A 26,130-nucleotide genomic window follows, 5' to 3' on the forward strand; every position below is an offset into this window, starting at 1 on the left:
AGTTTCCCTGGTTTAGATTTCTAAATTGTTCGGGCTACTCGAACGGAAACCGTTGTTTGGGCAACACATCCGGCCTAGCGGAGGGCGATCTCGCGAATTTCGGGAGCGTTAAACGTCTACTAAACTAGACTTATCGCAATGTGTTTCGTGATATGTCTGACTGATAGCGATGCAATTCGTTTTCGTTCGATAACGCCTTATTTTGTTTTCATATGCTAATCGTTTGATAGCGTCGATTTACTTTCTTCTATGACAATACATAGTCTCGTATGTCACGCTTTGTTATCGTTTATTCCAATGTATGTTTACAAATGAAAGAATTTTTTATTAAGTGGTCTGTATGAAATGTAATTCTGTATATCTGGTGTCTCTTTAAATCTCAGGTTCCTATAGGTTCCGTCTGCGAAATTTTCAGGAACGTCGAACGATTCTTGACAAAATCGCCCTCCACGAGAATGAATTTTCCGCGGGCAATGTTTCAAGTATAGAAGCTAGTGTTTAATATTTTACGACCGTTTAACCGTTTCGAACATGGCCATAACGTTGGAATGTTACTCTTCCAATCAATTACGCAACGTCTCGGTTTTCTTTGAAACTGATAGACAGAAAGTCTGTCAAAACTAACCAATCGTGTAGTGTTCGATCGATGATTTTCTTAATAAGCTGTTTTTTTCATCTTTGATTCTACGTAACGACTACTTTTATATAACCGTTTCATTGCTTTCATTTCCCAACGATGGGAATCCCAATTGTCTATCGTCTTAGGAAATTCATTGACTAATAAAACGCAAATTGATTGCCTGACGCAGAATTTGCGAAGTCTTCGGCGGCCATCATCTTCCCCGTACTCCGATATTCTTACACAAAAGAAACGAATAAAGAATCGAATGATTTTTTACTATAAAAGTGGTGATCTTCCAGCAACGGTTGCTAATAGAATTAAAGAATTCTTTATGGAAATTGCATGCGCGTCGATCTTACCACGTGACTATAAAATAATCAAAATTAACCGCACATCGACCACTTAGCTGATTAAATTTCTGTCTTCTTCCGATTTTTAGTTGCACAGCCTGTCGGTCCTTCAAATTGCAGTTATTTGTCATCTACGTTTGTTATACTCGTGTTACAAAGTTTTCGCTTATAAACGAATTAAGTTCGAATCGATAAAAATCGACGGTAAGAAATCAACGGTCTATCGATCGTTGCAGTTAAACATAGAATTTTATTTCAACGATCGTTGCGTTTCACGACGATCCTCGCCTCTTGCAAGTATCGCACAGTTACTTCAGAGGATACGATTAACTGCGTACGGAGAACGAATGCCACTAATTGGCATATTTTTGATACTTTTGGCCACGTTCCCTTTTTCCTGAAAACGTAACGTACCGTCGTAAAGGATGTTTTAGCTACAGAGATCAAGTAAAATTTTTGCAAGCATCGATATAGACGCGTTCGCACGATACGTTTCAAGTACGTACAGCCGTACAACTAACACGATGGAAGATGGACGAGAACGTTAGAGCGTGGCTCGAAGCAGAAAGAAAATAACCGAATATTTCCGGTCAGAACCGATTTCTGCACAAAGATGCACATGCCAGTAACTTTTTTTTTTATTAGCAAAGCGATTCGCATATACTAGCCGTGACTTCATCACTTAAGTCGTTAACGACGATATTTATGACGTCTCCATTCGTTGCCTTGCTTAAAACTATTGCCAGAAATGAGAATAAATTGCGAGAATGCTAGACCGTTGCTTCGAGTGATTAAACATAGTCGCGTACGAAGAATTATTCGCGCGACGACGAAGCGACGATAGAATCGCGGTAAAGCAAAACACTCGTTGAGATGAAATTTTACTCGGCGCCGCGATTTATTGAACTTTTGCCGACCCCTTGTCATCCGAGCTAATGCGGTTATACAAACGTACACGAGTCATTTCGATAAACATAGACGTTTACGATCTTTTTTGAAAGAACGGAATAATTCCATTAAAAAATTACGGATAGAGAGACGAACAGACGGCCATGGAAACGTGGCTGTGAGGAATATTATGGTTTACGACAGGTCACTGCTATTTTTGTATAAAATAATGTAAAAATAACGTCGTTACAAAAAATGCTAGTCCGCCATACGTAATGTCGTTCTTTGAACAAATCTTCCTTCCGTGATTATTTAATTCGTACGTCATAAATGAGATAGGACAGATTATCCTAAATCGATAAAGAGATTATCGTTGTTAGATGCGAGAAACGATAAGAACATCGGGTATACGAAAGACAGTCTAAGCCTTTTAGTAAACAATTGAGATTTATAGTCTATCGTCTGCGCAAGAAAGTGACAAGTGTTGCGTTTGGTCGCTAATTTATTCCGTCGTTCATTCATAAACTTTTAATAACATCCGTGCGCCGTCGCTATAGTTCAACGAATTTGAATATTTACAAATTGCTACTTGCGCGTTACTACGCGCTGCGTTCGAATTTAATTAGCCGAGTGCAAAGTGAAAGGAAAATCCGATGAAATTCTATTGCTATAAACGATACGATAATTCAAACTGTTTCGTCTTTATCTCTTTACTCGTCATTTTACACATCTATGGAAAAGAACGTTGCATTTAGAAAATTAACAAAAATCGTTTCGAAGCAACATCTGTTCGCACAGAAATTAAGTGGAAAATTCACCTGAAACGAACACCGATCCGTTGATAATCACCGTCGATTCAATTGCTGCCAAATAGTCAGCCGTAAATTATCGTATTTGTCAATGGGTAGACTCATTTCAAACCTCGTAGAGTTCAATCGTCGCTACGCGCGTCACCAATTAAAAACCAGTTGTCTGATTCCATCGGTCGCCACGAATACATTTACCGGACAACGAGAGATGTCGTAAGTTAGAACGGTCGATTGTTTTACCGGTTAAAACTGATACGTACTAGTCCATTATCGTTTGAAAGTCAAAAGTATTGTCCTCGATCGTACTCGACGATAACTGTTCTTTTTTTTTTTTTTTTTTTTAACACAAGTTCTCCGGTCAATTCCTCTTTGTCTTTGTCATACGATCCTCGTTAATCCTTTATGTTCGTTTCTCACGAGTTGACGATACGTATCTTTGGTGGCGTGTCTCCGGTCGGTTGCGATCTCGCTCATTAAACTTATTCATCGTTGCAATTGCACGTAATTAATCCGCGGTAACGTAATTCAGAGTATCATTATTTAACGCTAACATCGCGCATGCAAGTTGCCGCCCAGGCCGATGGATTCGTTCGGTAACTATTACGTTACTTACAACGAACAGACTCGATCGTGGGTTGCGTAATGGAAAATTATTTGATCATTGCACTGTTTACTTGGAAACATGAACGGCAATTAGGTTACAGCGTAAGATCTCGCACCTTCTTTTCGTCCGAGATAATAATTACTGGCTTGTTATGCGGTAAATAACGCGAAAGAGTATGTATATCGTACGACCAAAGAGGCTAACGTTACGCAAGTCGACTTCGATATAGGAAATTCCGCGTTACAGGCAAGATTTCAATGCAACGATCGGATGAAACGAATATCGACGATCGACTGTTCCTTTCTCGATAAAGTAGAATCGTCGTTTCTATCTAACGATTCGTTATCCTTTAAATCGATGTTAATAAAACACAGCGTTGTTTCTCTCTGCTTCTTCGTACAGGTTATTCGATAAAGTAACTCTGACATAATAATAACAGCGTGCAAAAATAACCGCGTCTATTACGAGTGACATTCTCGTTCTCGTGTCGTCGGTTAATCTGGACATTAGAGTCCAAGTTTTGTTCGATGACGCGATTTAATCGAGATTAAATTTCCTAGAAGCCTCCAACCCTGGTCATATAATGGAGATCATGAGCACACGTTTGTAGACAAGCCAGAAATACTCGTTCGATCAGGCCGAGTGGTAATATCCGGAAAATGTTAAGCGCGCGGAGGGTAGGTACCGCGAAGGCCGGATATGCGGAAGTTTGACGCGTTGCCAGTAACGCGAAATTGCCCGCTGGAGGAATCCTTAGGATATGCGAGTGCTCATTAAAATTAGCTGCTCCGGAAATAGGAAGTCCACTGGTCGCGTTCTTTGTCACCGAGTAGTTTCGTCAATGATTCATAACGCACGCGAGGTCACTATGTCAAAAATTTGCCTCTCTGGCGCTCGTGCCTTAGGAAACGATAGATAGACAGATAGATGTCCGTTTCCCTTCGACGCGCTCCATATTTGCCTCGGTTCTTCGCATTCGAGATGTTTCAGGTGGGGCGATATCGAGAGGAGGAGATTTTCGAGTTCGAACAATCCTCTCGTCGAAGCTGACACATTTTCGAAAATCGTTCGAATAGGGTCTTTTCTGCGTGGTAATTTTATCGGACGAACGGTAATCGACAGCTTTGACGAATATACAGAAAAAGATAGACGCATACGTAAAGCGAGACGACTGGTTATTTTTTGTGATGTCAGAGAATGTTAATAAGGCAAAGTTGAAATTCGTATTTCGATGGAACAACTTTCTCGTTAATCTAATCTTTTACACATTTACAGAGGAAAATATTGCAGTATTTTGAAATCGTTAACGTCTTTCGTAAATGGGATTCGTGAATGTAAATGCGAGTCCATAAATTTAATTGACTACGAATTTAATATTTATGGTTGTAAGAGGCCAACGAAGGTGCTGGTTGATGGGAACACAGTTCTATCGGTTCAATAGCCGAGAAAACGATTCGGATCTCGTCCTTCGTTTCACGTACGTTTCGCAATTAGCCTTTTTTCTTCGCTATGTCCTTCTTACGTTTTAAATGGTAGCTAGAGTTTCTTCTATTATCTTTTCTTTGCCTCTTTCAACGATCTTGCATAGTTACAGTCGTTGAATCCGTCGGAATGCGAAGGTTCGATTAGAAGGCAAAGACCTGTTCGCGTAGAAAAAACAAACCGAATAAAAGAGATGGTTCACTTAAACGCTTCGAGATCGCCGGTTAACGTTTGTTCAACGTCGAAGAAGTGTTAATCGCGTGGATGGAAGAACTCGTTGCGGATACGTATTCCAGATTAATTAATAATAATCGGACGAGAAATTTCTGTCGCAAATATTTTCGTTCGGAGGGACGCGCTCGACGAGCGATTGCAACGCGACAAGCTTGCAGATAAATGTTTAAGCCTCTTCAACTTTATGCTTGGTTACGCGTTTAAAGTTTCTATGTACACATGGCCAAGCGCTATGCTCGTTTTATGCGTTTTCGAGGGGATTCTAAATAAAGCAGAAGGAATTTGGTATAGCGAGTTTAGGTTGTTCTTTCATAAAAGACGGACACGCGGCGTTCGTCGTGTTTACCAGCGCGCGTCTTGATCCGCTTGAAAGTATTGCTACATCACAGTCAGGCATTTGTCATATCCGGGAAAAACCTCTCGATGGAAAATTTTTCCGTGCAAACGTCGATCATTTTTACGATATCTCGTTACGCTTGTTGCTTTAATTAACGTATTAATTTCGTAAACGTGTGCATTTAGTCACTGTACGTACATACTAATTTCATAGGCGAATATATTCGCGAACAAAAGATGATAATTTCTTTATAATGCTAATCCTGATTACGTGAAAACACGCGCTTTTGCAAAAAGAAAGAAAGTTAGAAAGTTTATAAAATATATACTTTACGTGAACGTATATAATTCCAGACTGGACAGGACAAAGTAGACGGCAGGAGGTCACACTACGCGTGAAAATAAGTCGAGAACGTGGAATAACGTATTTCGCAAGACGCTTTGTTTCCGAGAGAGACAATTTGGAAATTTATCATACGCGTATACTAGACTCGACTAAACGTCTTCAACCGGGATTTTCTCGAAGACGAAGCCTTAAACGTAACATTACGTTGCTCTATATTTTCGATTCGGAATTTGTTACTCGATCGGACCTTTTATCATATAGAACAAACATATGTACATATGTGTGCGTGTGCGTGTTTACGAGAAGGTAGGAAAATCTGTTTTGAAAATTTCAGGAAAGCAACGTTGAAAACAGAGAACGGTCGTGTGAATCGACAGGCTCGAATTTGTTCAAGCGTTTGTAAAACGATAATTTATAGAGATAAGAAAGCGGCTGTTGTAACCTAAGAACGTATTTGCTCGTACGCGTGACAATACGATCGATTTAACAAACGGTTTCACAAATAGATGAGATAATGGCACGCATTTTGAGCATCTTAACGCGCGTTTAAATTAAACTCAATTTGGAACTGGCAGAAACCTACTCGATCTAGAACTGATTCGAGTTTCATCTGGAACTTGATGCTCCGTAATGAAACCGTATTTAACTGCGTCGTGGATGCCAGTAAAATATAATAAAACGCGTTTTCTCGCCTCGGCTCGACACATTTTGTACGATAAAACTGTTTCAACGATATTGTTAGAAGGTTTAATAGATTCGTGTTTTCATATTACGGATAGTTTAAATTCGTATCGCAACGAGCGTTGCATCGACACAGTCCTCGGCTACGTTTATAAATAATGTTTAGTGTAGCGGTCGCTTGAGAAACGGTTCGATATTAAATCTCACCTGTCGGGACTGGTTTCAGAATTATTAGTCGAAACTGGCCCATATTGGCAACGATAGTTCTCGAGAAACGATCACTTTGAGCAAAACTGAAGAAAACTGAGTTACAACGTGACGTCCCGTAGCACATAAGACGCGTTATAGCGTTGCGAAGATCCGTGGAGGAAGAAAGGATTAAAGTTTGAGTTTGCCTTGCTATAAAAGCGTCAGTATAAAATAACACGTGTCGCGAGGATCGACCGTCTTTGCTTTCGTAGCAGATGTCAATCACGATTGCCAGTTTTCTTATTTATTTTACAAAATATCGTGCGAAATATTTCGAAACGTTGGAAATCTACTTGAATCAAGCAACGTTCTCAATACGTAGGTGGCATATGCTTAAAGTTACCATATTCCTCTTCGTTTCTATCGATAATTAATCAGTTTTTTCAATACTACGAGAAATGGAATTACGTATTTGGTTCATGGAAAAGTGAACAGTTAGCGTAAAGATGTTAATTAATCGACCGATTTTGAGTAACGCGTTACGTTATCCGCTCGGTATTCGTAAAGTAACGTTTCAGTTTCGATAGAATTTCCGCAGAATTTTCACGCTACGTAGCACGAAGGGTTGTGATCCGAATGGATAAGTATCGAATCTCGATCTATTTAAAGAATGCTGAAAAAAGATTTGCATCGCGTAACGTACAAGCAGATACCGCTTGGGTCATGGTTGCGCGTATAAACGATACTAATAATTGCAGAAACACAGGCATCGGTTGGCATAAAAATGCGTCAGAAGTTTAACATTTACAATTTGATGAAAAGAATTGGCAGCAACCGACGTCCGAACCGTAGCTTCTGCGTAAACGATTATTTCGCGAATACGCGCGGATCAATTTGCGAGTATATATTTCCTTCTACGACCGAGCAAAGTAACCCGGACATCTCGAGATCCAACAGCCCCAATCCAGTTCGAGCCAGTCCGATCCAGCAAACGATCTTGTAGACCACCTGGATAAGAGAGGGCTCCGGCTACGATAAAACTTCGATGGACTCTTCTCTGATAAATCAAACGCGTGACTATAACAAGCGGAACTAGTGGAGCACTACGACGATGCGACACGATGCCAACAATACGATATCGTACATCGTTGATCGTTGTACGATAGGCAGTCGATATAGCACGATGGAAAGAGCGAGAAAGATGGCGAAAGAAATGAAAGGAGAGAGACACGCACTTGGGATACTTTCGTCGTAGGCGAGACGAGAAATAAATATAGAGGAGAATTAAGAAATTTCTTTAGCGTACTTGTATTCACGGTACACGCGGGAAAATTAGAATTTTGGTTGATCGTTCGAACGATAGATTTAAATCGGTTCATTTATTTTCGGTCGTATTATTCAACCATGATATACCGTATGCGTGGACGTGTTACAATGGGAACGGTTATACGAATGATATTGCGTTATTTTACATATTACGTTACATGTGGCGGTAGGAGGAAAATTTCAAGCGGAAAAGCTTTGTTACAGACAACGTATTGGCTTAGAGATTTAGATTATTGCTCCGCGTTTATGACAGATTTTCAGCCAGTTCACATTACGAAGTCGATTTTATTTCTTTGAAAATGACACGCGTGTTATAATTTCGCGATACAAGATATCGCAAGGTCGAATGTGCAAGTAGCGTGTAATTTAAGAATTTCGTAACGCTTTTTACTGGATATTGTTCAGAGAAGATGAAATTGCGCGAAGCGCGTTCGATAGTTCGTTTGACGTTACTCGCTAACTTTGTAGCGTATTATACAAATCGTAAGTAATTTTTTTCAACGTTTGTCGCATCGTATCTGTTGCTTTACTCGCGACTTATTCGATTCGTACGATCTAAGAGATAACTTACTAATCTCTCTAATCAAACTTTGCATACGATTATTAGAAAATTATATCTGGCAATATTAAACATATATTTCCTCGTTTCTTAAACTTGTATCTCGCGAGATTTTTATTCGCAGATAGTTCTCTATCGAAAGGTGGAAGTCCTACGTACTTTCAAATAAGCTATTTGGCATTCAAAGGTCAACGAATGCTTAAATAAACTAACACGTAAAACGATGGAAGAACCATAAATTCTCTTAACTTTTTATCGTATTTCCTTTTACGCATTCGTTAAGAATAATTGTCGTCGTATCGGTGCGGGTAGCGGAGACGGATGAGCGATGAAAGTTAAATTAAAAAAAAAAAAAACTGTTACAAGTTAAAGAACACAGCCGATGTTTACATGGTCAAATGTAAACCCAACATTTAAGATATCTAATTTGAATATTATGTAACTACAAGAAAATTGTGTCACGGCGAGAATAATGTCTCGACGAGAACGAAGGTTGCAGATTCAAAGACTTCCACGAGTTTCGTAAGAAGTATTTACAATCGCTTATTCTAAACAATTTCACGTATATTTTATACCTTTGTGTTAATTTATGTCTACAGGGTCATCCTTTTAGCTGCAAGTGTTTACGAATAGCGTATTATATAATTAATGCTTACGTACCAGCGACTTTTATCGTACCAACATCTTCAAACGATATTTGCATAGTAAATCCGCTACAACGAAAGCTTCGACCGGTCAATTAACCGACAAAGCACTTACCCAAACTCTGCTCTATCTTCGTGTTCTTCCATTTCAACGTAGCATTCATTTACTACAATCTCTTTCATCCTACGATAAAGCTTTGGATCGGATCGAGAAGAACGATAACGACTATGAAAAAATAGATTGCAAATGTATTTCAGGCATAATCGTTAACTTTTTCATGTTGTGGATACTTTTCGGTGTCTGATAAACGTCGTATTTGGGGCATAGTCTGTTTTGGTTAAAAATAACGCGTAAAAAAGCGCAGCTTTCAACGTACTGTAAACAGTACTTCTAGTTACAGCCCCGAACTTTCCTGTATCGATTAACGGATTTTCGGTATATTTACTGCTCGACTTTTTGTTAGTTTTGCGAGTCTTCTTGGAAAGAACAACTGCACCGAGATTTTTGCAAACATTCGCCTGTTTTTCCAGTTCAGTTGATACGCGAAAGAACGTTTCTGCTGTTTCCGAGATTTGAGACATCATCTAGATTTCTACGTTACCTAGGACAAGATAGAACTATACAAGAGCGTCTCTAGTAGCCGGGACAAGTTATGAATTCGTTCCAAGCGAAGTTGGAGAAAAACCATTTGTACTGTTTCTTCTACAGCTTCCTTCGCGGATGCAGCGGTTCGGCTACAAAGCGCAAACGCGCTCTTTCTTTTTTTTTTTTTTTTACTGTAACTCTATATTTTTTTTCATAAACCGCCTGATGCATTTTTTCGTTCTCTGCAAAAATGTCTCGAGATAGTCGAGTCGAGAAATGATTGATTTAAAAGACGTTTCGTACGTCGCAGTTTTGCAAAATTTGACAAAGAAGGAAAAGTTTGCCTGTCTTTCGTGCGCTAAACTTAGGGAAATTAAAATTGAAATATCTTTTAAACTAAGCGCTTTCTGACCCCAGTATCTTACCGTTTCTCCCGCGGAGGATTAAAACATCCATTTGAAAGGAAACAGTGCGATCGAGCTTTGCAACCGCACCGATGAACTTGCGAGGAAACTAGTACGATGACGCGATAGAGCGTGCGAAACAACGCAGAATTTATCTCTGCGCTTTTTCGCTGCTTTCGCTGTAGCCTGACCCATTTACTAGAAACACACTGTGTACGAAATCGACGTAATTTACACATTTTTGCTGACTATTTGTGCTTTTAACGTCTTTCTTCTCGCCCTCGACAACGATTGATGTACCATAAATTCGTGAAATCTTGTACTCAGCAATCTCGATAGACACGTAACCCTTCGAAGTCCCTTACATGGTTGTTCGTTCCGCATAGCAAACTCGGAGGGTGTGTGTACTGCGAGAAGGGAAAAAGTTACAACACGAGGATCTTTCTTCTTGCGTTAAACATTCTATATTTTCCGCTTTAACCCGGCGAGGCCAACGATTTTTCACCAAATTGCGGATAAAATATGAAAGGTTTATCTTATCTGTGGAATTTATATGTATACGAATTGATTTTCATTATAGATCTGCTTTTATCGTATAGAAAAACGAAATTATTTATCAGTTTCTCCTTAGAATGTGATTGGCACACGAAGCTTACAATGTATTTTCTGGCTAGAAATTGTATATACACGAAGCTCGCCGGAAGTTTGTATATTTGTAGCGTAAACGAGAAAGGAGATTGTATACAGATTAATTTTCATTAGAGGTCTATTTTTATCGTATAGAAAAAAGAAAATAGTACGCGTATTCCCCATTAGAGTTAGGCGTTTCGTTCGAACGTGAAAAAGAACGTGAGATTTATTTTATTTCCTTAAAAGTCGTACACGAACGAAGTTTCGTAAGTTCATGTACGCGTATCAGCGATGAAAAGAATCTGTCGTACACGAATATTGTACGCTGATTCTTCGTTTCTACGTGAAATAAGGCAGTTGAAAGAACAAAACGAGCGTCGAACAATTACATTTATTTTGTTGGTCCAGCTATGCAGGTGCAATCGACACAGCTGTCGCGATAACTACGCGACCGAACACCATTATTTATCGTGTTTCGTTCATCAGCTTTCGATCTCTGTGATATTATTACACGTATAGTTTTATATCGACACATGCACGTTCGGTTTTCATTGGTTTTCCTATTAATTCTACACGCTCATTCGTCATTCTCGAAGGTATCGTTACGCGGCCACATTTTTCTCTAACTTCCTCTAAACGGTCTAAACATACATATTCCTCTTATAGCATCGATACTGAACATTTATATTATAATCGAACATTTAAATTCTTTTTTATTTTTTTATTTTTTTTTTTTGGTACGTTGGTTTCACGCATTGCATTGTGCTGTAAATCTTGTCCACTTAGTTTCTTAAATAACTGTATTAACTTATTCGAGATATTATCTCTCTCTAATACTTTTCTATTATATTATATTAATTGAAGTAACGATTAAACTTTGGCAAAGAGATATTCGTAATAGAGTTAGCTTAAAATATTTCTGGACGAAATCCCCTTATAACGCGTAAGGTAAGTGTGTTGGGGATATGTACGTCATTCGTAACCGATAAGATATACGATATTGAGGGAAAAAGAAAATATTTTAACCGTGATCGACTACGTTTTAAACGTTATAAAATCCTTCCATCTTCCGTAAACTTTGCAAACTTTAAAAAGCAGTTCTTTGAATTTCAGGAATCGAAACTTCCAACGAGGTTGTCGTCGTTAAATCGAAAGAAGAAGTGGACGATATGCTTGTAAAGAAGAATTCGATACGAAACCTTGATATATCCAACCATTGATATAATTAAATAAGATGTATATTTGGCGCGTTAACTGGTTTTGTGTAAGTCGGATATATCTTAATCTGTTGGAATTTTCAAGTGGACACTTCCTTCGGCTTTCACAATTCGATATTACATAAAACGATATCACACACAGAGTCTTCTATACGATTACGACGAATGCGAGTTATTAGTTAGCGGTTATAACATTAAGTATGACAGAAATCCTAACGTATATCGATTACGTGATATATATTTTGCTCCATTATATAATACTATTCAGGAAACAGGGACCCACGTCTTTCCAACGCTCGAATACAATCGCATCGTTCACGCGGGAAATAACTTTGATAAGAACCATTCTCGTAATTAATAATGGCGTGGCGCATGAAATTTCTCCTTCGCTCGCATCGAAGAACTATCAATCGAGAATTCACTTCGTTCCAAGCATCGGCAAATGAGATCATTGCGCTTAATATTCCTACTTTCTCTTCGACTATGTCGAATTTTTAATCTCTAGACGCCTAACCGTCTTAATCCTTTGTAAAGGTCCTCTAAATGTAATTAATCCGAACGTTTCTAATCTTTTATCCTATGGCAAATGTTTATGCATTGTTACACCGACGTACAGTATCGTGCGAGAGGCTCAGGCTGTTTCTGTGAAAAAATTGTATTTCGCTTTTCATTTCGCAGAGACGACAACTAAAATTGATTAAGCGGCGTTGCTTCGAAATTTCCAGAGGAGGAGGCGAATGCTTCGGAGACAGTCGACTAAAAATCAAAGGTGGCACGAATCTTTCGCACGAAACTGTACGAAATTTTTCTTTTTATTTTTTTTTTGTTTTTTTATATCGACGGGCATCTCTGTGCTCTTAGACGTGTAAATTGTCATTGTCGTTTAATTCCATAAATGTGTATGTTCGATGTTCGTCGCGTTCCTCGCTGAAGCGTATTAGATTTACAATTTGAAAAATTTCTATCGTCTCTGTTCGATGATATTCTGGAAAGATGATGTACCATGAGTTACGTACTCTGTAGCCTCGACTATACGTCGACTCGTTTACCATATTACAGTACTATTACAAAGTTAGTTATTATGGATGTACTATACGTATGTGCTTAAATAGCGGGCTCGATAGAAGCTACGAAATAACCCTGTATTCCTGGTTTTGTTTTCTCACACGCAGCTTAATTTCAGCTCTTCGTTCCAGTTCTTTACGTGACGTTTCATACAAGTTGGCGAAATCGCTCAAACTCGACTGTCGGTTGGGGGAGTAGGGGGGCAATTTTCGTATAAAATATTCTTTCATACGGTTCATGACACTGGATAGTATTATACCAAAAATTTTGTCGATTTAACACTCATCTCGCGATGATTTCTAACGAATAAAAAGCCAGTATAGACGTCTGGTTTTGATTCTCTTTGATTTGATCTTGAAATTATTTGATCATTTTACAAGTTTATTAGCCTTTACGTTTAGAGAGATGGTAAACATAACAAACGGTACATCGCGTACATTTACATAATATTAATACGAAAAATTGGAAAAGTAGAATAGAAATAAATAATTATTTTGGTTAACAATTCGCTGACGTTAGAGGATATTCTATACAAATAAAAGACGAAACATTTAATTTCAACAAAAGCCGCAGTTACTCCTGTACATGTATAATTGCCATACAAATTGGTTTAAAAGATACACGGGATGACGGAAAATGTATAATTCGCGTGTTTCGCAAAAGTAAATTAATCCTTGACGAAAGAACCTATTTCTTAAGGCACACTCAGAGAAAGATCGTCGGTCAAAAATAACCGGTCGAAATGAATCATTAATACGATTGTTTACGTTCGTCGCATCATCTGATTGTTTTCAAATGCTGAAACGAAAATGCCTGATGGTTCACAGAAGCTAACTTTAACAGGGTTTAACGAAACCGACAAAATTTATGGGACAATTCGATGCGCTCCTGAAACGTGTTCGAAGTCTCTGAGAAAAATGGCGTGCGACTACGAACACGCTCGTGTAATTCCACGAGAATTCACGACACTTCCGCGTACGAAACGAACGAAAAATCTAACGAAATCTAACGATACAATTAATTTCTCCGTGTATTATTCGGGTTGGTTTCTATGTACAATTATAGAGAGCAACCTGCTACGAATCAAAGTATCTGTACAATGACAACAACAACAATAACAATAACAACAATAATACGGTAATATATATGTATATATATATATATATTATGTATACACATATCTATAGCTGGGAAAAGAAGAGAGAAAAAAGAAGAAGTCGATCGTGCGATCTCTCTGAATTCTTACAAATGTAACGTCGTAAACGATTGCAATACTAAATAATAATTAACATATTTTGTATACATACATATATTTCTTTTTACATCGTTAAGACGACACTAAATACACACACAGAATTCTCCGAGAAAGGTATCTCTCGCTTGTTTTCCTTTTTTACTCTCGTTTGGCCATACAATGCCGGTTGCGGAATATTTTATCGTAAGAAATAATTCTTCCGCGATTGCCATATTCCGGGATAACGCTATTGACTACGAAGTATGACGCATCAACATTAAATATTCAACTATACCTAATCGTCATCTTATTTATAAATATATGTACGCAATACGTGTAATATATATACATATGTATATTAAAATATTGACAAAAAGAGACGAAATCCACGGTAAAAAAAGCATTACGAAATTGAATAGGCCTAAGAAATACGAAGTTGAATACCGTTGACGGATGGTCCGGATATCACAAATTAATTTTCGCCTCTTCGTCCTTCGCTTGAACACGTTACCATCCAATTTGTCTCCTCTTCTCAGTCAAGACGTATTTAGAATAAAATATTTATTTTAATAATACTCGACTGGTAGCGTTGGATCATCGGTGATTGCTTCGCGTCTCATTCCGATTGAGTTACTCGAATTAAGAATTTCCTACTTGTAATTAAGTTCTATCATCATTGTTTGCACACTTTGAAAAATTCTGCTTTCATACGTGGACGAAATACCACGCAAAATTTCGTTACAAATTGACGTAGATCTGTTTGATAACTTAGTATTTGATGGCAACGTTCTCTTAAGAAATACCGAAACGTCGATCGAGAGGGGTAGACGAACGGATGGTAAGAAATGCTTTGAATTTTCTTGGCGAGATTGTCGGACGTCGAGAGGACGAAACAAAGGTCTCGAGCGAGATACAACCGTCGCTATGGTCCACGTATCACAAGTTAACTTCCTCCGTTCGATTTTCATTAGCTTCCTGTCCAGATAAAACTGGCATATCGTACGTCGTACAATCTCGCGGTTTCTTATCGTCTTCGGTGATGTTTATCGTTCACAGATAAAGCAGTTTTCTGCTACGACTTAGACTCGACGTCTGAACAGACGTTTCTTCGAAATCTCGAGCGGTTCACGTAGATTCCAGCACACCGCCGGCAAGTTTGGTCGCGTACAAATTTAATGCCTGAAAAAATAAGATTCGCATTTATCTGACAAAATACCTCCTCCCACCTATCTCCGAACAGTACAGAATAATCATCTTGATAGATGATTCGTTTTTAAATATATCTCATTAAACAAACGAATCGTACGTAAATATCTTTCGCGCGCGGTTGTCACAGGGTTTCTTAATGAAAAATCGAGTATCCTTATGATCCCTTACGCGCGATCAAATACACGAAACGACACATTTTCTCGGAGTAAGCAAACTCGAAGGCAAAGTACAGGCAAGGGAGTTTAAAAAGCAAATTACCTTGTAAATGAAAGCGTATTGTTCTTTCGTCTTGACAGCTCCAGCACGGTCCCGTCTGATAGTGTAAACGACCCTTGGCACGTCCACAGTCCTCGTAATCTCATATTGTCTAATTCCTAGGTCAAGAGCTATTAACGTTCCCGTACGTCCAGTGCCAGGACTACAGTGGACCACAATGGGTCCAGGGCCACCTCTTTGGAGTGCCCTCGCCTCGAGAAGCACAGCTATTAACCCGGCACCGTCCGACTGCACCCCGTTCACCGGCCACAGATACCAAATATGATACACTTCTCGGAACGTGTTCTTCTCCAAATTCTGTAAAAGTCACGTTTCGTATTAGCTTCGCCTCTAATTTTTACTTGTAGCAGTTGCATCTTTAAATGGTCGACTTGGCGACAACGATGGATCCACCGATTGACGAGTGCATACACTACGTTAGAATAGTTGAGCGAAAAAGTGCTACAAAGCGTTACATTCGAGAACTGTCAACGACCAAAGCATAAATCTTGTAAGAAGAAAATCAAAAGGAGAAGAACGTGGGAAAGCATAATTTTTATAAGTTCGTAACGGTCCTTGATGTTCCTTACGTTTAAATGAAGCGTGGAAATGGCATATTTCTCTTTGGTTTCTCTCTTTTTCAGAGTAACTTGGAAGTCACCGTATAGCCGGCGACAGTCGGTAACTTCGGAGGGTGGGACGTACTCGGTGCATTTTTCCACCCCGTTCTCCACGAGATCGGTCAGCATGATGATCACTTTGCACTGTTGCTCCCAGATCATTCTCCAGAAGTCGGTAACGGTCGACTCCATCGGTGCTTGGCAAGCGACGTAATATTTCGTTGCGTTCTTCGGTCCCTGAAAATCATTTTCGTGACTTGGTTACAACGAACAGTTATGCTCTGCTGGCTGACAAAGAAATTACAATATTTATATCCGTTTCGATCTTTATCGTTTCGTGTCTAGTTTAGCGTCGTTCGTCTGAAAAGGAAACTCGTAACTGTAACGCAGAATAATTACATAGGATTGGGATTAATTAGCGAGATGTTGATCAACGTTAGTTTGAAATTAGTTCTGGGATAGAATTCGCTTATTTCGAGCCGAATCGATCGCAGTTAGAATCAATTAACGGGCGCAATAATTGCGTTGCGCCTAGGATACGATATCGATCGATATTATCGATGGAGAAGGAACAGTCCGGCGCTAATTGCAAGTCCGAGAACGTTGCCCTCGGTACGTTCGATGTTCGTCAATGGCAGCATGCTGTGTAATTGCAACACGCGCAAAGTGGAAACGTTGAAAACGTCGGATCGTCTGCATCCGTTGGTTAAAGCAATTCTAATCAACTGCTTGTTATTTCTCGAAGGACCGTAAACGGTCTTTGAACGGGACGTTATGGGGTAGGATGACGAGACGACGATGAGATTTTAAGTTGCTTATAAATGGAAATCGGCTGTTTAAACGTGAAACGTTGGAATAGCCGATGAACACAGTGTCTGTACTGTTACGTAACAGTACTAACTTCTGGAAAATGATAAATAAGCAACACAATGAGCAATAGGTGAAATAATCATAGGCAAGAGCGCGGACAACATACGTATGCGAGTACATGTGTCTGGCAATATGAAATCTCATTGTGTTTTCATTCCATCTTTCGAGAACCAGTGGACTAATTGATTTAATTAGCAATATTACATTTAGAAAAATCGCCTGCTTATTCTCAGAGCAACGATTAACCATCGCTTTTGTCGGTACAGTGCATTTATTTAAATGCTCTGGTAGTTCGATGGAAACAGGTGTTGACGTTCGTCCTGCTTCCGCGTATTGCCGTGCTTCCAGCTTACGCAATAGTCATTCGTGTTCTTTGTAATGCATTATGCAACATCCTTTTTCTCACGCAGACAAAACGCTGCTTTAACCCTTACTCACGTACGATCAGATCGCTCGAGATACGCAACCAAGTGTTTTTATTAAGCTGATTTTCCGAGATCGCGCGGATGATTTGTTCGCTGGAACGAGAATGAATGAACCGGGCGCGTCGAGTACTCGCTCGAATGAAACGTAAGAGTAGAATGAAAAGAAACGTTTCGTTGCAACGAGATTACATTATTTCCTTCTCACCTTTACTCGATATACCATAGAGTCTCGTGGGCAATCGGTCCCTTTCGATCGTAAGCATTAAAATCTACTTGGGAATCGGAGTAATATCGGAACTTGTGTTAAGGCAGCTTACCCGAACGTAACTGGCGTTGATGTACTCCGTAAGAGGATCGTTGTTGATTTTTTGTAGGAGCACTCTGGTCTCCGGAAGCGGTATCACGTTCGCGTATCTGTTCTTCACTTCCGCCCCAGCAGGCAATTCGTCAATCTTCGCTGAAACTTGTGGAATACCGGAGAATTCCTCGTTGATTGCGTTAACGTCGTTACAGAAGGATGAAAGGGCCGCGAAGTTCAACGGGTGAGACGGAATGGCGCTCTGCAACGAGGACACGCGTTTTGTAGAAACATGATTTTCCTGTATTTCAGTGCAACGTTAACCGAGTTCAGCGGAGTTTCGTCCGAGCTTTCGGATCTTCTAACTACCATTCGTTTTCATGCCCCATCTCCTCGTCAATTCCAGCGAAATTAATTCCCTTCGTTGGTTTAATCGTTTCGTCCCATTAAAAGACGAATATGCGGAAGAAAATTTAGTAATCGGAAACTAACGATTTAAGAGACACTCTCCCTTCAACTCGATTAACGTTAAATGCTTGACCAGACTTATTTTATCTCTCACAACGCTACTACACAGACTTTTATCCTTCGAAAGGTTTAAACGTTTGTCAAAGATTACCTGGGATAACGTACAGTGCATTACTTTTCCCTTACAGTTTTCTAATTGCAACGTCTAAAATAATGCCACGTTATTTTATGATAATTCGGTGGGAAAGTACTACGGGGAGACAATTTTCTACGTGGTACCTGAAGAGTTAATTTCTATTTACAAGAACGTGTTAAACGTATGCTACGAAGAAAGGAAGACACGTTTGGCCAGGACACGTTAGAAAGCAAAATGCTTTTGTGCGTAAAACGATACAAGATTAGATAATCAATTTATTTTGCTTGGATAAAAATGACTAAATTGTTTCGTTTTGACGATTTTGAACGATGAAATTCCATTTATCCGGAAGTTTTCTAAGGAAAAAAATTGCGGAAAAAGCACGCGCGAGTAAAATATTCTCAATTTGTTCCTGTCCTACATTTCGAGTTACGACACGAGCATAAGTCTGTCTTCGTTCTGGTTGATCTACCTAATAGAAAGTTGAGTTGTAAGAAAACAAACCAGTTCGTTTTTTACCACTTTAGCGTGGGTAAGTAATTGTACCATTGGTTTCCTGTATTTGCTCTTTTATGAAAGGAAAACAAAACGTTTTAAACGGAACCATTCGCATCGATATTTTTATCCGTTTGCCGTTTCGTGCGATATGTACTCTATTTCTTAGGAAACACGTTCCACTCTTTAGCAAAATGTCGTAAAAAAAAAAAAAAGAAAAAAAAATGAAACTTACCGAATCCTCGAAAGTTGGATTCCCATAGCTTCTTTTCGAAGATCTCGTCACGCCTTTGCGTCTGACGCTGTTGTAAGCGGAAACACTGTCAAGGCTGTAAGCGTCTAAAGACACGGGACGACATCGTTCGCCATAGTTAAACCTCGTTTGCCTCTTCCTCATGATAAACTGCAAATAATTTTCCACCGAATTAGCACATCTGCTCTCTAAGCTTTCCTGAGAAACATGATTCTATCATTTTGCAAACTAACCACTCGTGGAACAAAGCGTTCGAAAGAAGGTGATTTTAGCGGCAGTATGAAATGCACTCGAAATTTCTCGCAAGTTTCTAGCGTTAGAATATGAAAATTTGTATTCTCCGATTGTAAGCTCGCGGTCACGGAGTTTACAGTAGCCGTTGTTCTCTACCAACGAATATTACGTACACTTCGAACGAATATCATCGAAACAGTTTCCAGGGAAATTCATAGAAAGTGCAACAAAGAAATATCTCCGTTTATTAACGAGTCTTGTTTTCGTTGCAGTGGCGAGTGCCGCTAGTCTCGTAATTTCAACGTTCATCAAGGATATCGGCAAGGATCGTGCTTCGTCTTAACATTAGACACAATCCTGTCATATCTCAAAAACAATCATCGAGAAGAACAATCTGTTGTTTTAAATTGTCCTTATTTTGAACGAGACATAGAAAACTGAGGAATAATATCTGCCGATTCCTCGATGGACCTTTCTAATGTTAATTCGCATTGTTCTTCGCGTGAGAAGCAAACAATCTTGAAACATCGTGCAGCAAGCTGTGTGTTTCTTCTGTCGAAACACGTTCCGACGATCAGTTTCGACATGGAAACACGCGTGAATGAAATACACGAGGCGAAAACCAATGAAGCGTTGATGGTTGCTCGGTCTAATAGCCGATTCAAGGACGAGCATCGTGTCTTTTGTAGCGAACAAACGACGAGGTGCATCGTGTTTTTCTCGCGGTTGGAACCGCAAATGATTTTGTCCATTTTTTTCTTTTTTTTTTTTTTTTTTAAGAAAGAATTTCACGACCGACCGGAAACGAGTCTTTTAAATAGGAAATTGAAACGCGTTTTCGCGATTTCTTTCCCCTTCCTTTGATCTTGAGCGATCGTTACATCGTAACCGATCAGTGGCAGAGTTAGATTGATATGCAATTTTCTTGTACTATTAACGAAAGTAGCACAGTTAGCCTTATTTGCCAAGACAAGATAAATTATCCTCGTCTTCGTTACGCTCTCATTGCTTTTTGTATTTTTACTTTCCCGATAATTTCATTGTGAAAAATGATTTATTGCAATTTATCTCAAAATCGTGATTCCATCTTTCGTACACATAATTCTAATACTAATGACGATGCTACTAACTGACAGACGATGCACAAATGTAATTCGCTGTAGAAAGGAGTATATCTCTGTCTTCGATGGCAAAGATTTCTAGCAAACTTCACGTATCTGTAGTCATCCAGTTCGGTCTACACGTTCAAACTTGAAATGCGTTGCAGTGGATGCATCGACGTGTAAGATTCGCGAAATTTGCATCGATACCAACGTCGAAACGCGTGTTTCAAAATGTCCGATGTTTCCAACTCCGCTATTATTATCGTTATCAGAGGAATTATAAAGAGCAAAAGATCAAAGACTAGAGAGAAATGGGCGAAAAGGTGATTAATGGAGAGAGACTGATTTATCGAGGAAATTTATTTCCCAACAAATTCTGTTCGATATTCTGACGTCTGCATCGATGCAAATTAATTTTGATGCCGATTCGCCGATACGGATCTACGTACATTGCCACATGACCTTTTTAAACAATTAAAAAAACGCTGTATCTTTGCGTGAAAAAACGGGACGAACACGGACGTAAAAGTGCAAACACTCACACGCACACGCACATGTATTTATCATTAGATGTTACGTACACTGGAAGTAAATCACAAGTATGGACGGATGAATACGTAACACGATGCGAAATGAGCTTAATGCAAGCAGGAGGAGGCCTTTTTCAGAGAGTATAGATCTTTGCTGACCTGCGTAACTGGGAATCTCGTTTCATTAGTCTTGAATGATACTTTTTCGTGCGAGTGGTGCCAGCTGATAAGCGTGCGACGAATGATAACATAGTTTCGCGTTCTTTGACTCGCGAACGTATCGACGAGATAATCATCGATTCGACGTGAATGTAAAGGAATGAGTTGATTTTGGGTGAACAGGATATTCATCCGTCCGAAAGTGACGGCAGATCGTACGGTACGAACGAGAGTGTTTAACAAGCAAAATGAAAAAAGCCACTTGTTCGTTAATTATCGTTAATTATCTCGAGTTAGAAAAAATTTAAGAAACAAATGTGATTTGACCGTATCGTGATCGACAAGGCGTGAATATCTCCATAGGATTCGAATATATAATATTATCGAATGTTCAAATGAAAAGCAGAGTGCGTTTTATTTATCTTGGACGAAAGTAAAAAGTATTGATTGATAAAAAAGAAATCGTTACCAGAAGACCGGTGAGAAGAACCAGGCAAATCAAGGCAACCGAGGAGACCACGACGACCGCTATCGCGTTTCCGGAATCTGGACCCTTTTCCTGTACCAGAAGAAATCTGTGTATCTGAAAAGAGTGGGTCAATCGGCGGAACACGTTAACTAAATTGTATTATGGACATCGGTTAATTATCTGCAATGTGATGCTCGACACTGAACTCAAGTTTTGTTCGCTTTCGACCAAGAAGACAAGTAGAAATAAAGTTACGGCGTTCAAATATAGCATCACAAAGCTCAGAATCGTTTTTGTGAGAAAATATTAAGATTTTGACTCTGTATAAATTATCAACGACAGATATATATGCAAATACACGTTGTAAAATTTCGTCGACAGATCTCTTATGGCTATAAATTACGATAAACTTACGGTAATCGGGAACTTGACGTGGTCCCGCGAATCCTCGTACAAACTGGGCAACATTTTCGTCATAGTGCTGTCGAACTTGCCAACTTCGTCGACGACGTAAATCAAGATGGTCATCGTGGGCATGTCGGACGACGATGGCGTAGTATTCGATGGCTCCTGACACGGATTTTGATGGAAAATAATTTGTTTGTCGGATACCGGCCTGTAACGGGAGACGACGAAGATACTATCTGTTAAACGTTAAACATATACCAGCGACGTCGAGAGGAAATTATAACGTGTATTAACCTCAAAGCAACGCACGGTTCCGGAAACTCTCGGCTACGTGCCGCTGGTTATCGCGAGATTTGCTTTAGACCCACGATACTGCCAGTTTCTTTATAAATAAATTTATTCTATATCGAGATGAAAATCGACTAGGTCAGGTACTTTCTAAGCTCCGAGTCTCCCTATTCCACAAATTTATTTACTCCGCGTGCACTCGATTCGTTGCTTCGTGACAGTTTCGTGCGTAATTTTTCCTTGCGATAATAAAAAATTGACAAATTTATTCGACAGTGGGAGAGTTCTTTACTTATGGAAATAACTAAGGAGGAAGAAATTGCGACACTCACTTGTCCATCCCGGACGTCAAAATGTTCGCCAGGGTGTGCCTCAATTTGTCCATTTGTGGGCACACGTCGAGCGAGGTGCCTTCCACGTCGATTCGAACTAGCGACGTAATCTCCTCCTGGTCGGGTAACACCGTCGCGTCGTGCGCCGTGACCGACGGTATGACGGAAACGGGCATTGCCGGGCTCGTGCTACTCGAAACCGGGGTCCTTGGCTCGAGACCGATCGGGACAAAGGGGCTGGAAGTAGCCACTCGCGTGGCATCTGTCGTGTAAACGTTCGGTATCGACGTGAATTCCACGGGGGACTCGGTAACGTTCGCCATGAAATAGGAATCCTTGGAATCCTTTGAAATCGTCTGTTCCGTTCTAATCGTGGTCGTCGCGACATTCTCTTCGCTCGTGGTGCTCCAAGAATCCGTCACGTCTATCGTTTTCTCAACTTCATCCAGGCTGGTCGAGCTGCTGTCGGTTTCCTCGTCGACGAAACTCGGCCGAGTCGTAAACTCGTCCTTGGACTGTATCGTTTGGCTCGGTATCGACGTAGGAACGATCGTCCGGTCCGTCATTGGATTACTCGTGGCAGGAATTTCGGTCTCGCTGATCGACGACGTATTCTCCGTGGTCGATTCGTTGCTCGCTGTCGTGGTGCCTTCGTTGGGCGTATTTTTTGCGAGTAAATCCTTAACCGTAGGCACGACGGAAGTTTCGTTTGGTAAATCGCGTCCCTTGGGTGGTTCCTCGGTAGCGTTCCGCCAGGGAAAAGTGGTCGAATCGGACAGGCCAACGAACTCGAACTCGACGTTGGTAGTGGTAGGTACGAAAGTTTCCTCGGGGCTGAGAGTGCCACTTACACCGGAAGGGATTTCGTTGGTTCCGTTAGCGTCCGAGACAGTTGGTGGTTCGGTGACGTTCCCTACGGAAGTTTCTTCGATGGTGGTCGTGGGCAAGACGGTGGCACTGTCCGTTGCTACTTTGACGGTGCTCGTGTCCGTGGGTGTAGTGGGGAATATCGACAACTTCTCGTCGGAAAAATTCCCTTTGATCAGTGGATACTCGGTGGAGAGCTCGGTGGCGTTGAGCGTTGATCGTATCAGCAGAGACCCAGCTACGTTCGTCTGCACGTCCGCGTTCGAGAGCATTCCGAGGTCCGTTTGCGGTTCGACGGGTTCCGTTGTTAAAGGTGTGGGCGTTGTCCGAACCGTAATCTCCTGCAAGGAGGCCTCGTAGGTTCGTTTATCGCCACTCTCGGGCTTCGCGTTGACTTCCGTTATCCCGTTTCCAGTCACATCGACGTTCCCCATCCCAGAGGTCTCGCGGCTCTCAGCCCACCGAGAAACGTCATTTCCCGCGCTCGTCGATTTTTCTCCGCTCTCGTCGATGCCCTTCTGTTCGCTTGATTTCTCGACCACGGTCTGATTCGTCGGTCTAGTTTCCTCTAATCTAAGCAAAGGCGCGGTCGTTATTTGAACGGACGGGCGTACCTCGGTGCTCGAGATGGTCGATGATTCGTTGCTTACTTTCTCGTAATAGGTCGGCTTAAACTGCTGGATGCTATTCTCCAACACGTCCGAACCTTCGGTTACGACGAACTTTTCTTCCGACTGTCCCTTGCCGATCGTGTTCTCCAAAGCAGAAGCTTCTTCCGTGGTGACGTCCAGCTGGTTACTGGCGTTACGAACTGGCGACTCTTTAGGCAATTTCGTGTAAGGATAGGGTTTCTGGTCCGCGAATCTGTCTGTGGCGTTCTTCTTCGCGACGATCGTTCTCTTCGAGCTTGCAGACTCGAACGCTATAGTTCTTCCTCTGGGAACCGGACTGGAAATTCCTTGAATCGTGGAAGATTCTTCGCTCGTCCTTTCGGTGGTAAGCCACGCCAATTTCTCCTGATTTTTTCCCTCTATTTCCTGCTGTTTCTCGTGACTGGTCTCGTTAGCGTTCGCAGAATCGCGCAAAAAGTCCTTGTCCCAATTCGACGTGCGATTTAATTCGTTGGCAAGGCCAGCGTCCTTTGACGTCGAGTTTTGGGATTGTCGATCGATAAACCGCTGGATCACGGGCTGAGTCACGTTCCCGACGACCTCCACCTCCTCCTTCGGATGGCGCGACTCGTGAGTCACCGGAATCTCCTCGGTGATAAAATTTGTCGCGTTTTCGAGAGGCGTCCATTTGTCAGCCGAGTCGGTCTCCACGCTCTTCTCCGTCGAGATTTTCGAACGGTGGCTGTAGTTGACGTACGTGTCATTGATCAACGAGACGGACACGTCCTCCTCTTTTCTCTCGTCGGCCTCCTTTAAGTCCGGAACTTCCGAGTTCTTCACCGGACCCTCCGCCTTTTTCTTCCTTTGCTGAAACTCTCCGAGGAAACGAACTTTTTCCGGAGCTGACTCGTTCTCAGGGTTAAACGTTTCTGATTTTAGCCCGGAATCCGTGCTCGCCTCTTTCGAGGAACTCGCCGCTTCTTCCTTCGTGTCTGTCGCGCGTTCCTCTTTCACCTCCAAGCCATCTTCCGACGATTTCTTAGCTTCTCTTGGTTCCTGCCTCGAGGTATCGTTGGAGCGTTCGACGAACCCGGTTTTGTTCTTCGTCTCGTCGACTTTTGATTCCTCCAGCGCCGGTTTCGCGGTTACCGTGGTCAAACCGTTGGTTCCGGATAGCCTGTAAGCGTCCGCGGATATCGTTTTCGTGCTAGAACTCTTCCCAGAAGTTCCATAGACGATTTCCTCGAGCTTGGATCCGCTGTTGGCTGAATCTACGGTCGATAATCTGTCGACTTGATCGCGCGACCTGATTCCTTGCAACTCGGTATCCTCGTCGATCGGCATTGGCACTTTCTCCTTGTCCACCGTTTTGGCATCTTTTACGAGCTTATCGTCTACCGTTTCGAAACCTCTTTTAGTCGAGTTGTACGGTCCGACGGCTTCGTTTTTCGACTCTGCTAAGGGAAACTCTGACTCGTCTCTCGATGGTATTTTGTTTAAGATCGTCTTGTTCTGTTCGAATATCGATGTTTCCGATACGTCGGGGGTGAGCAGCTTCTCCGAACTCGACGATGGGTCTTTCGTCGCGTCCACGGCGACCGTGCTGAAGAGCAGCACGAAAACACCTGAAACATATCGGTTAATACCGGACGATCAGTTTTAAATTGTTCGGAAATTGTCGAGAATGTTTGTAACTTTAAAATATGTAAATCGCGCTTTAAAATTGAAGCCATCGATTTAGACAGCGTTAGGTATCGAGGTTACAGACGAAATAATACCAAAATAAAAAAAGAATTACACCAGATCAAATATTCTGCCACTGCATCGTCTATCGAGATTTCCAAATATTCGCGTAAACCGGACTATTTTGTTATTAAACAACGCCAGTGGTATT

The 26,130-nt window shown here is 40.9% G+C and overlaps 1 protein-coding gene across 4 annotated transcripts in view; it reads right to left on the reverse strand.

The window, feature by feature from the left end:
* Positions 1–11,067: 11,067 nt before the first annotated feature.
* LOC117233602 overlaps positions 11,068–26,130 on the reverse strand; it is a 50,766-nt gene continuing 35,703 nt past the window's right edge. For 3 of the 4 annotated variants that reach the window (XM_033494068.1, XM_033494069.1, XM_033494070.1), the window contains 8 exons: positions 22,759–25,861; positions 22,145–22,346; positions 21,731–21,844; positions 19,218–19,385; positions 17,903–18,145; positions 16,261–16,527; positions 15,674–15,988; positions 11,068–15,385 (listed from right to left, as the gene is read on the reverse strand). In XM_033494068.1, coding sequence (XP_033349959.1) covers positions 15,332–15,385; positions 15,674–15,988; positions 16,261–16,527; positions 17,903–18,145; positions 19,218–19,385; positions 21,731–21,844; positions 22,145–22,346; positions 22,759–25,861 — 4,466 coding nt within the window. In that variant the 3' untranslated portion in view covers positions 11,068–15,331. The remainder of the gene's footprint in view (positions 15,386–15,673; positions 15,989–16,260; positions 16,528–17,902; positions 18,146–19,217; positions 19,386–21,730; positions 21,845–22,144; positions 22,347–22,758; positions 25,862–26,130) is intronic. The other variant, XM_033494071.1, reaches the window with a different exon arrangement.

The sequence above is a fragment of the Bombus vosnesenskii genome, unplaced genomic scaffold (assembly GCF_011952255.1).
Source record: "Bombus vosnesenskii isolate JDL3184/JDL3185 unplaced genomic scaffold, Bvos_JDL3184-5_v1.1 scf7180000013297, whole genome shotgun sequence".
Taxonomy (NCBI): Eukaryota; Metazoa; Arthropoda; class Insecta; order Hymenoptera; family Apidae; genus Bombus; species Bombus vosnesenskii.